Source organism: Pseudophryne corroboree, chromosome 7, assembly GCF_028390025.1.
Source record: "Pseudophryne corroboree isolate aPseCor3 chromosome 7, aPseCor3.hap2, whole genome shotgun sequence".
In the NCBI taxonomy this organism is placed as follows: domain Eukaryota; kingdom Metazoa; phylum Chordata; class Amphibia; order Anura; family Myobatrachidae; genus Pseudophryne; species Pseudophryne corroboree.
In genome coordinates this window covers 84,086,791-84,099,747 of record NC_086450.1, presented here as the reverse complement: position 1 = coordinate 84,099,747, position 12,957 = coordinate 84,086,791, and the positions used below count along the sequence as shown (strand labels likewise).

Sequence of the window (12,957 nt, the reverse complement as noted above, 5' to 3'; positions counted from 1 at the left end):
TCCAATTCCAAAGATATCTTTCGTCTTTCAAATTGTTTGAAAAATTGCTTAGTGTGTACACTCAGTTTCGTTTGTCAGGGATCTGGGAAGTTCAAGGGAAATTGCTCATCTTCCACATTGTTCATCTTTCACATTGGTCATGTCTTCTAGTGTGTAGGGCCCTTTATACACAACAAAGCCAACACTTCTATAGTCCTGTATAGTGGATGTAATTCTAATGGTGGGTATACACTATGAGATACACTCTATGAGCGATATCGCATAGTTTTTCCCCTCCGTGTCACCGACATGGGGCCTAATTCAGACCTGATCGCAGCAGCAAATTTGTTATCTAATGGTCAAAACCATGGCCCTCATTCCGAGTTGTTCGCTCGCAAGCTGTTTTTAGCAGATTTACTCACGCTAAGCCGCCGCCTACTGGGAGTGAATCTTAGCATCTTAAAATTGCGAACGAAAGATTCGCAATATTGCGATAAGACATCTCTGTGCAGTTTCTGAGTAGCTCGAGACTTACTCTGCCAGTGCGATCAGTTCAGTGCTTGTCGTTCCTGGTTTGACGTCACAAACACACCCAGCGTTCGCCCAGACACTCCTCCGTTTCTCCAGCCACTCCCGCGTTTTTCCCAGAAACGGTAGCGTTTTTTCCCACACGCCCCTAAAACGGCCTGTTTCCGCCCAGAAACACCCACTTCCTGTCAATCACATTACGATCAACAGAACGATGAAAAAACCGTGAGTAATATTCCTAACTGCATAGCAAATTTACTTGGCGCAGTCGCAGTGCGAACATTGCGCATGCGCATTAAGCGGAAAATCGCTGCGATGCGAAGAAAATTACAGAGCGAACAACTCGGAATGACCACCCATGTACACTGCAGGGTGGGCAGATGTAACATGTGCAGAGAGAGTTCGATTTGGGTGGGGTGTGTTCAAACTGAAATCTAAATTGCAGTGTAAAATTAAAGCAGCTAATATTTACTCTGCACAGAAACAAAATAACCCACCTTAATCTAACTCTCTCTGCACATGTTATATCTGTCCCCCCTGCAGTGCACATGGTTTTGCCCATTAGCTAACAAATTTGCTGCTGCGATCAGGTCTGAATTAGGCCCAAAGTGCATACACACTATGCAATATCGCACGCCATATTGCACAGTGATGTCATGCCGCGCCCGACCCGAACATGTGGCATCTGATTAAGTCAGATTGAGCTGCATGTACAGATGACAGAGGGGGTCGTTGAAAACCCCCGGGAGCACCCATTGGCCGTTGCTGGCAGCATACACACTGGGCGATATTTTAAGCAATATCGCTTAGGAGGGTAAAAATTACAAAACTAGTGTACCCACCATAAGTGTCCCTGAGAGCTGTGCCACACCAGTTATGTAATACTGTATACTAGATTTATTTCTCAGTATATATCACTGACAGCTGCACAGTACCACTAGTGTTATCCTTTGTAAACTATGTAATTCTCAATATATGTCACTGACATATCAATGTGTGTGTGTGTGTGTGTGTGTGTGTGTGTGTGTGTGTGTGTGTGTGTGTGTGTGTGTGTGTGTGTGTGTGTGTATATATATATATATATATACACAAACACTTTTTTAAAGCCACCCTCTGCTAAGTGAAGGGGGTTTGCAGGGGGAACCCAGAGATATCGGTGTACCGGGTAAAGATTGCCACACCAGTTATGTAGTACTGTATACTAGATTTATTTCTTAGTATATATCACTGACAGCTGCACAGTACCACTAGTGTTATCCTTTGTAAACTATGTAGTTCTCAATATATGTCACTGACATATCAATATGTGTGTGTGTGTGTGTGTGTGTGTGTGTGTGTGTGTGTGTGTGTGTGTGTGTGTGTGTGTGTGTGTGTGTGACTGTATGCGTGTGTGTGTATATATATATATTATGGATCAAAGGACGCTATTGAAACTTGAAAGTCTGGAGAGTGGCGCCCGCTTACTTGCATGCTATTACAGGGTTACGGACCCGGGGAGGGCACCAGAGCAAGTACCTTATGAGACCTTGGCAATACTGAGTGCCGGATCGAACCAAATATTTGTATATATATATATATATATATATATATATATAAACACTTTTTTAAAGCCACCCTCTGCTAAGTGAAGGGGGTTTGCAGGGGGGGCCCAGAGATATCGGTGTACCGGGTCCCAAGATTTCTGTTGTCGGCCCTGCTGTTCCTCAACTCTACAGGGGGAATGCAAGGGTATTGCATGCCGGCGGCCACTAGATGGCGCCAGACGTAGCAATTCAAGTGTTGCTCCGTTTGGCCACACACAGCCGCTTGGCACTGACATTACTATTATGTTGTTCCATCATTTTGACGAGCTGGTAACTAGTATGGTATAAACAAGAGAACGATCAACAAAGATGAACTATTCGTCTTTAGTCTAAGAACAAATTGCGCCATCTGAGCATGGCATTATGATTATTTAAACGTCTTGCTGAGGCCCTCAAACGTCCTCGTGCAGGTGCCATCTGCAGGGACAGCCAAATATACTTGGGCCCCATGGCCAAATCTGGGAGGCGTAAGCAAAATACTAACTATGCGCAGTACTGCAAAGCAGTGCACAAGGTGACACTTGTCCTCCTCAGCAGCCAGCCAAACCCCTTCAGGGCCCCTCCAACAGGCCTCGACCCAGCTAATTAGTACACCCACCTCCCTCTTGATGCAGCTTGCCATCCATGCCGAAGGTGTATTAAGGTGCTAAAGCTTCATGCTTTGTGGTGATCAACAGCGAAGCAAGAGCTGTAATAGCACTGAGATAACTGTATTCTTCATACATATGCCTCATAATGCACTATTAACGAACGGCGTCGGGCTGGCCCACAGGGGAACAGGGGAAACCCCCAGTGGGCCCCACTGCCTGTGGGCCCTCCTCCTCCTCTAGGGATCAGGTCCCAGACTATCCTAATGCACTTGAAATATGCATTATACATATGTTACATTATACTTCACAAGAATTTGGTTTATTATATATTTACAAGGGGCACAGAACATGTACTCTGTAATGGTTAGCCAAACCTCTGTGGTGGCTGGCCACGCCCCCCACTGGAGCCTGGCCACACCCTTAAGCATGGGCCCCTATAACAGAATCCCCCCGGTGGGCCCTTCATGCCCCAGTCCGACACTGTTAACGAATGATCTCTAGGTTCCAACATCTTCATATGCACAGTACCTGTCCTATTGGAATAACTGAATTAGGGGGGTCATTACGAGTTGTTCGCTCGTTGCCGATTTTCGCAATGGAGCGATTAAGGCAAAAATGCGCATGCGCATGATACGCAGTGTGCTAAGTATTTTAGCGCAAAACTTAGTAGATTTACTCATGTCCGAACAAAGAATTTTCATCATTGAAATGATCGGAGTGTGATTGACAGGAAGTGGGTGTTTCTGAGCGGAAACTGACCGTTTTCTGGGAGTGTGCGGAAAAACGCAGGCGACCTGCTCAGGGCCAGAGAAATGGATACCTAGCAACAGTGCCGTAACTAAACATTTTAGCACTGTGTGCAAGAAACGGCATCGGAGCCCCACCACTGTATGCAAAACAGGGTAAGTGTGCGCCGTAGGCGCGCGCAAAAATACATAGGGGCTTGGCTTCGTGGGGAAGGGGTGTGGCCACAAAATAATACCAATTCATATAACAGTGCACAGTAGTCTCCATTATTCAAATTACGCCGCACAGTAGCACCACTACACCAGGTAGAGACCCTTTTACACCTTACGGCGGACAGATTCCCCTTCTTACACATAACGGCAGACAGCGTCCCATTTTTACACATTACGGTGGACAGATTCCCCTTTTTACACATTACGGCAGACAGCGTGCCCTTTTTACACATTACGGCAGACAGCGTGCCCTTTTTACACATCACGGCAGACAGCTTGCCCTTTTTACACATCACGGCAGACAGCGTGCCCTTTTTACACATTACGGCAGACAGCGCGCCCTTTTTACACATTACGGCAGACAGCGTGCCCTTTTTACACATTACGGCAGACTGCGTCCCCTTTTTTACACATTACGACAGACAGCGGAAAGAAAGAATGAATGAATGAAAGAAAGAAAGAAAGAAAGAAAGAAAGAAAGAAAGAAAGAAAGAAAGAAAGAAAGAAAGAATTATACTTACTGTCTCCGCTGGCTCAGGCTCCTCGGTGCAGCTTCTGGCTGAGATCCCGATTCCTGGGCAGAAGAGAAGGAGGAGGAGGGAGGTGGAGGAGGGAGCCGCAGCAGCGCTGTGTTATTGTTGGAGGCGCTGCTGCTGCTGTCTCAGTCCTTTACCATAGGCTGTTCTCTGCCGCTGTGAATGGCTGGGATGCGCTTCACAGCGTCGGAAGATAGCCTGTGGTGAAGCAGAGGGACAGCAGCAGCAGCGCCTCAACCAATAACACATCGGTGCTGTGGCTCCCTCCTCCACCTCCCTCCTCCTCCTTCCCCCCGTGACAGCTGCGCTCCTCTCCTCTCCTGTCCTGTGTGCTGCGGGCGGCGGTTGCACTCAGTACACAGCGGCATGTAATGAGTCAGTTTGACTCATTACATGCTTTGGGCCCCTGGACAGTGGCGGGCCCCAGTGCAACGCACTGGTTGCACTGGCGGTAGTTCCGCCTCTGGTATGGGGACTGTTGTACCATTCTAGTACCAGCTAAGCAGTCACTATTGAGCATTAACTAGGAACAGCAGGTTATTATTGGTCAAAATTTACATTTAAATCCATTATCAATCTTTGTTGACTTCCTGATTTAGGAAAGTATGTGGGGAACGCTATTGCCGGCTCGCACCCTTTATAAATGTGCCCATTCTCCCCACCACCCCACCACCACCCCCCTGCCCAAAAAAACAACACAGCACAAAATGACTTTGCCAAGGTGCAAAATTGAAAATGACCTTTAGCTGGACTTACTCCTAGTTCTAAACGACTCTCGTGTCTCATTGCTCACACTAAATTAACCCTTTTCCTGCTAGCTTGCCACGAGAACCCTAAGGCAACCTGCACATAGTCGTGTCAAGGTAAGCTTCTACTCTGACGCAGTGAAGTCACTAGCTGGCTCTTGCCCCTAGAGACTATGTAGATTATTCATGATTCCCTAAAGCGATCATTAACCTCCATCCTGGAAAGGTCTCATGAATTTATAACTGGAAGAATTAGGACACGTTAGTAATGTCTTGTGGTATACACCTTACCAGTGGATTACTATGTTATTATTCCTATACTATTGCAAAAGCAACAGCACAAGTTGGACTGAAAAGCTCTGTCATATTTAGCAAACATAAGGGTTAATGTACTAGGCCTTGGAGAGATAAAGTGGAGAGAGATAAAGGGGCAGATGTATTATAGCTGTATGGATTGTGCCGCTATATCACCTTCATTACCGAGGCGAAGCAGGAAGGTACATCGACAAGATGTCTGCCGGAGCGGGGGAGTAAAAACCACGCCTTCCGGTGATGCCCGTCTGAGCACACAGCGCATCAGTTTAGTGCTGATTCACTGTGTTTCTCTGCCCGGCCGGCTCCACTGCGCAAGCACGGGTTCTCACTATTATCGCGAGATGTCCCGTGCGCATCCCAGAGCTGGCACAGCTCTGTCCCTGCTGTGGAGATAGGGCGTCGACACCTGCAGCTGTAGAAATTGATAGCTGCAGGTGTCGGAGCAGTCAGTGCCACTGACCGTTCGTACATTGCACTGCACATGGGTGTGCTATGCTTTAGATAGCAGTGCTGATAATGAGAGGTGTCACTGGGCTCATACCACTGCCCTAATACATGGGGGGAAGCAGTATCAGCGCACATAACGTGCGCTGATACCTCTTCCCCCCATATCGTTGTTTCATATATTTACCCCAAAGTACCAGGCAATCAGCTCCTAACTGCCATATTACAGACTGTGTTTGAAAAATGATTGGCTGGTACTTTATCTCTCTCCACTTTATCACTCTTCAATGCTTAGTACATCTGCCCCACAATGTCCTTGTGTATGCTGGAAACAGAAGTCAGAAAGATACTTTATCGCCATCTGGTGGACCTGGAGATGAACTTCATCTGCAGATCACTTAGCTCAAACAAAAATGGCAGCGTGACATTTCAGTTGCAGAGGCCAGTGCTCTGGGTGCAATATTTGCACTACTTCATCCACCGCATGACATTTATCAGTTGCATCGGGGCTGTGGGGCCAATCATTTTTTATAACTTGTTTCATTGGCTTTACTATGTGAGAACACTTCATTTTGTTGAGAGTGAAACAATGCAATACAATATTTGTATTTTGAGGTATTTGCTGACAGCATTTTATATTGCACATCCATACTGTACTTCTCACATCTTCCTACATCTCGTCTAGATGCACAGTGCTGACACTAATAATCAAGAACACGTGTTCTAGTACAGGTTGCATTTTCTGGGATCCTATGTAGGTGGAAGTAGTAGGGCTCCAAGGTGGAGATTTATTAAAGCTTGGAGGTAGATAAAGTGGAGAGAGATAAAGTACCAACCAATCAGCTCCTAAAGCTGGGTACACACTTAACAGATAATTCGCCCATTCCATTGAACAGGTGATATATCTGTAGTACATCGGCGGGGGTGTAAACCCAATATGTCTGTGAACGACGTTGATGCACGGAAGGTTGGCACTGGCAGTAGGGACTGAGATCACAGCTGGACGGGGAATTCTAATGCCCGAACAATTGTGATGTCAGGACCGACACATCAAGTCTTATGAACATGTCTATATATGGGTATATTTCCAGCACAGTCTTCGGAACCATCGCACTGCTGCCATGTTTCTGAAGCTAGTGCTGGAGATGTGACGGACAGGAGCTAAGTCAAGTAATGGGTGCAGGGTGTCCACTATGGGCCCTCCTGGACTCAGCGGCCCATGTGAACCCTGCACCCATGATAAATACTCCACTGTAGATAGATAGATAGTAGCCTGATGTATATAGCTTTTATCTATTTGTGATTTTTGATAATGGGCAAATTAAAAAATGTTTGCTTAGTAACTGTAACCCAGCCTGTAACATGGCAGTGAAGAGCTGATTGGCTGGTGCGTTATCACCTTCCACTTTACCACTTCACCAGGCTTAATAAGTCTCCTCCTGAATCCTTTCATCTTGTAGTATTATGTTCATGTTTAGCGGACTTGTTATTAGTGACTACTGAAAACATTTCTACTGCAATGCAAATGACAGATGTGTTCTGCTTTACAGCCATCCGAGGCGTACTACCATGGACGTGCCTGAATTCCTGTTGGATCACAAGTTCAGGACTGGGGCAAGCAGCACTTACAGTGTATTTCTATGAAACGTGTCCCAACTTCCCAATTATCTGTGTACCTCGCTCTGAAGAATCATGACAGCGTGGTTAAAATGATGGTGCTCCAAGGTAGCCGAGGTTCCGTAGAGCTGAGACAGTGCAGAGCCGCTCCTGGAAGTGGGAGAGAAGAGAGATGCGTCACGTCAGCATAATGGCAGCTGTGTCAGTGTCCCATTGCTTTCATCAGTCCTGAGGAGCTGGGGATACGGTCGTTAGGTCGACACAGCTTAGGTCGACAGTCATTAGGTCGACCACTGAAGGTCGACATGCATTGGGTCAACATGGTCAATAGGTCGACATGCACTAGGTCGACAGGTCAAAAGGTCGACATGAGTTTTTCTCCATTTTTTGTATTTTTCCATACTTGACGATCTATGTGGACTACAACTGGGAACAGTAACCTGTGCTAAGTGCAGTGGTAGCTATGCATCTTGCCTGAAGCATGGCGAGCCATGCGAGGGGACGCGGTGCACTAATTGGGGTTCCCCGTCACTTTTACAAAGAAATCGACACCAAAAAAAGCCCAAAAACCCATGTCGACCTTTTGACCTAGTACATGTCGACCGAATCACGTCGACCTATTGTCCCTGTCGACCTAATGCATGTCGACCTTCTATGGTCGACCTAATGACTGTCGGCCAAAGTTGAGTCGACCCAACGACCCATACCCGAGGAGCTATACCATGGCATGCACTGGCATTGCATTGGCTCACAGGTCATGCTGCAGACTCACAAACACACTGATGCTATCCATACCGTGCCTAACATCCGCTCATGTAAATACACTCTCAACATACTGCTTATGTATTATGCGGATAAAATAATTCTGCCTCCTATGAATACCCACTGTACTGTTATCTGCAATACGATTGGGTGCATTGCACATTGAAATGAAGTCATGCTTTTATTCACAGGTCTTTTCACAAGGACATATGGGGAGAGAAAGCACTGAGAAACATAACCCAATGCTTGCTGACTTATTGCATGGGCCACCAGGGAGATCTTGGAGGGGGAAACCCATGCAGGAGGGGGAAGGGGCATGGCACAGCGAGTTAAGTCACTGCAATGTTGTGCAACAGTGGCCCGGAACCACAATGACATGATTCACTGCAAATCAAACCAATGAGCCCCTAGATGGCCCAATTGTCTGTGGAAGTGGGCAGACACATCTGTAGGAGGGCGGTCTACTGTCTTGGGAGTGCCGGAGAGTCTCCTGAAATACAGAAGTCTTCCTGGTCACTCCAGGAGGTTAGGCATGTATTCATTTTTTTTGTCCAAGCTCTAATTGCTGTCTGAATTACAAAAACATACATTGCAATTAATTCCAGCTGTATATGGTCAACATGTGAAGATATTAATGTAGAGATGACTTGTAGAGATGATATTAATGCTGCCTTTGGGATGTGGTTATGTGCGGTCACAATACCGATGCCGGGATCCCGAAGCCTGAATAGCCCGCCGGTCATGATGCCAACCAACAGGGACAATTCCCACTCACGGGTGTCCACGACACCCATAGAGTGAGAATAGAACCTGTGGCACTCGACCCCCCTGACAGCCATCTAACAGCCAGGATCCCCGCGTGGGTGTGGTCACCCAAACCCTTCCTTTTCCTAAGAGAGTAAAGGTAGCCAAGCGATCTCAGCAGCAAGTCTAACCCTACAACGCAGTGTGATGAGCAGCTGTCAGTGAGGCTGCTGTGGGAAACATTCTGAACAGTTATCTTTTAAATATTGCAGGATACTGTCCAGCTGCTAAAGCTGACTGGGGATTGTATAGTGAGGCTGCCATGACTACTGCTGCTGCTGCTGTGGCCCCAGAGCTCTCTCAGAGAAAATCATGACACTCACCGCCTAAACGACGGCCGTATTCATTCTGTGAGTTGGGACTAGACTGTCTCAGCAATGGACATAATTGTTTGTTGCTGTATCCATGGTAACAGGATGGCATCAGATATCCGTGTAACTGCTTTGCTATGCAATATCATTTCAGCTTGTGAGATGTTGGGGGAGATGTATCAAACCTTCTAAAGAGAAAAAGTGGAGAAGTAGCCCATGGCAACTTACCAACTTCCAACTGTCACTTTATATCAGATGCTAAATGATATCTAGAAGCCTCTCGGCTACAATGGGCATCTTCTACACTATTTCCCTTGATAAATCCCTGAAGATCATTATTTTGCTAGAGGGGTTTTTGAACGCCCCCCCCCCCCCCCCCCTCCCCATATTATAACGCTCAGCATATCAGGGCATAGTTATAGGACACCCATGTCTTCTCTGTATCATCAGTTAATTCTATATTACGCAGGCATCAGATGTATGAACTTCAATTTACATTGAGGTGCTCTTGTTACCACATATTTCCCTCATTAGTCTGAAAGCTCTCTGTGCTTTGGAATTACTCTGTTCCTTTTCCTATCTAGCATTAGATCTATGGCTTTCCATCTGTCTCCCTTCTTCTCCGCACATCATGACAGTGCCCTTGTCTGATGCAGTCCTGACCCCTTATACGATCATAAGAGGACAAATTACTCATCCCACAATATAATCACATTTGTCTCCTGGAAGTGCAGATGGGGTGGCTGACAAGGGACTAGGTAGGTCCAAAGCTCCAGATCCTTGCGCCCTAAGGATGTAAAGAGCTACGGGCACTGGTGACTTTCCATTACTCTACATGGTTACACACCCTGAAGGCTTTAGGGGCAGAGATGAGGGTGGATACACCACAGTACTTGGGCCTATGCCTCTTCTCATGGCCTGGTGGTGATGACTTAATAGGAGCAGATGGTATTCTGGCTTCATCCACGACCCCACCATAGCTGGATTGTATGAGGGGGAGAGTGGCTACTTCCTAGGCTTTGGGAAAAGCAGGACCAAGAAGTAAATGTAGCCTACAGAGGAATGAGCAGTCTACACTACTAGGCTGCATGTACAGTTTGGGTGGGCAGAAGCTACAGCCCCTCAGCTATAACCCTCAGCCAGGATTGGCTTGTCCTGGTTATCTATGCCAAAACTTCCTTTCAGCAGCAATGAGTAAGGCTCCCAAAGTGAACAGTCTTGTACAAACTCATGGAGAATAAGAACTAAGTTCTACGTTTATTTTCGGGGTTCTGACATACTGTAAACCTTTCTGGCAGATGGGGTATTAAAGGTGATACCCAACTTTATGGTTTATTATTGTCTGTGTCAGAATGGTTACTGGAGACACTAACCCTGATTAGCAGACAATGCTCGATTGCAGAGACAAGTTATTTGTATAATGTAAATTGTAACCTACGTGTGAATGACAGATACTGTATGACAGCATTACATTGCATATTGCTCTTATATACTGTAAGAAACCCACAAACCTATATTCAATGGAGGCAGCTGTTTTGTATTTCTGCATTGCCATGAATATTGGTTCATTCAACAAAATGGCTGCCTCCACTACATATAGGCACTTTAAATGGATTTTTCAGTTCAATTAACTCCTCTCTCTTCCCACAAATCAAACTTTGTTGGGGGTCTCAATCCAGAGATTCCCAACATTAGCTCTATTCAGCAGGGTCAAAGCTCTCCCACGTAGCTGGGACAATTGGCGATCACATTCAGCACTACTCAGCTCTATCCTTAGCGCAGTGTTTCCCAACCTCGGTCCTCAAGGCACACTAACAGTCCTGGTTTTAGTGATATCCAGGCTTGAACACAGGTGACTTAATTGGTACCTTAGTTATTTTGATTTACCATCTATGCTGAAGCCTGGGAGTTACTCCTCAAATACAAAGGCATCACCGCTGTGCGATGCTTTTGTATTTGTGCGAGGAAGGGGTGGGGGGGGGGCGGCACTGACCTGCAGGCCGGACTAGCCCAGTGCTGGGGGTCCCCCCGCATGTCAGGGAAGATGATCGTAGCTGAGCTAAATAAAGTGCTGGAGGAGAGTAATAAGAAGATAACCACTGAGATCAGGAGGTCAGTGCTGGAGGGGAGTAATAAGATGATACCACTAAGATCGGGGTGTCAGTGCTGGAGGGGAGTATTAAGAAGATACCACTGAGATCAGGGTGTAAGTGCTGGAGGGGAGTAATAAGAAGATACCACTGAGATCAGGGTGTCAGTGCTGGAGGGAAGTAATAAGAAGCTACCACTGAGATCAGGGTGTCAGTCCTGGAGGGGAGTAATAAGAAGATACCACTGAGATCAGGATGTCAGTGCTGGAAGGGAGTAATAAGAATATACCACTGAGATCAGGGTGTCAGTACTGGAGGGAAGTAATAAGAAGATGCCACTGGTATATGTGAGTGAGTGCTGGAGATGAGTTATATGAAGATACCACTGATAGGGTTGGTATTGATATGCCGGTGGTGGGGGTGCCAGCAGTCGGAATACCGACCGCGGCAACCCGATGGTGAGAATACTTACCTTACCTCAATGCCCCCCTAACCCTCCCCGCAGCCTAACCCTAACCCTCACCGCAGCCTAACCCTATCCGGTGATGCCTCAACCAAACCTTCCCGCAGCCTAAATCTAACCCTTTCCCAACCCGCCGCAGCCTAACCCTCCCGCCGCAGCTTAAAACTAACCCCTCCCACAACTTACCTCTCCAGCGCCCCACAAAACACTTGTTCGGGATCCTGGCAGTCAAGATTCCGGTGCCAGGATTGTGGTCCTAGTTGGGATGCCGGCACCGGAATTTCGAGCAGTGTTGGGATTCCGGCATCTGTATTTCAACTGGTGGGATCCTGACTGCCGGGAAGTTTAGTTATAGGAAGATACCACTGATATCAGTGAGTCAGTGCCGGAGGAAAGTTATAAGAAGAATAACTAACTAGCCTTAATCCGGCCCTTCTGGTGGTTCCTGGAGTAATGTGTTACTACAGTGGATTTGCATGTTATTAGTGTAAATAATCAGAAGATCAAAGTAGCATACACTAAATACTTCACAGTACAATAATATTAAAATAGCAGTTGAATGGTAAAATAATATATATACAGTACCTAAAACAATAAAAAAAAAAAAATTAAATAAGATTTTAAAATCAGTAAATATCTGTGTGCTGTCCAAAAGCAAAGGATTTCGCAGATCTCAGTCCACTTCTCCAGGCAGCCCAAAACATACAGTAGCAAATACATTTTAGTGTGATTGAGAATCCATCATTCATTGAATGGTCCTTATGTTCTACCTTTTACCTCCATTACTGTAGCATGGATATCAGTGGCATCTACCTATAACTCACTTCCAGCGCTGACTCACTGATATCAGTTGTATCTTCCTACAACTAACCTCCGGCACTGACTCCCTAATATCGGTGGTACCTTCCTATAACTCTCCTCCAGCACTGACTCACTGATATCAGTGGCATCTCCCTATAACTCACTTCCAGCGCTGACTCACTGATATCAGTGGTATCTTCCTAAAACTAACCTCCAGCACTGATATCACTGATATCAGTGGCATCTTCCTATAACTAGCCTCCAGCACTGACTCACTGATATCAGTGGCATCTCCCTATAACTCACTTCCAGCACTGACTCACTGATATCAGTGGTATCTTCCTATAACTAACTTCCAGCGCTAACTCACTGATATCAGTGGTATCTTCCTATAACTAACTTCCAGCGCTAACTCACTGATATCAGTGG

General features: G+C 46.3%; 1 protein-coding gene across 4 annotated transcripts in view; it reads right to left on the bottom strand.

The window, feature by feature from the left end:
* Positions 1–12,957, bottom strand: part of PDE11A (phosphodiesterase 11A) — a 1,092,065-nt gene that overhangs the window by 172,375 nt on the left and 906,733 nt on the right. For all 4 annotated transcript variants that reach the window (XM_063933388.1, XM_063933389.1, XM_063933390.1 and 1 more), the window contains exon 14: positions 7,357–7,447. In XM_063933388.1, coding sequence (XP_063789458.1) covers positions 7,357–7,447 — 91 coding nt within the window. The remainder of the gene's footprint in view (positions 1–7,356; positions 7,448–12,957) is intronic.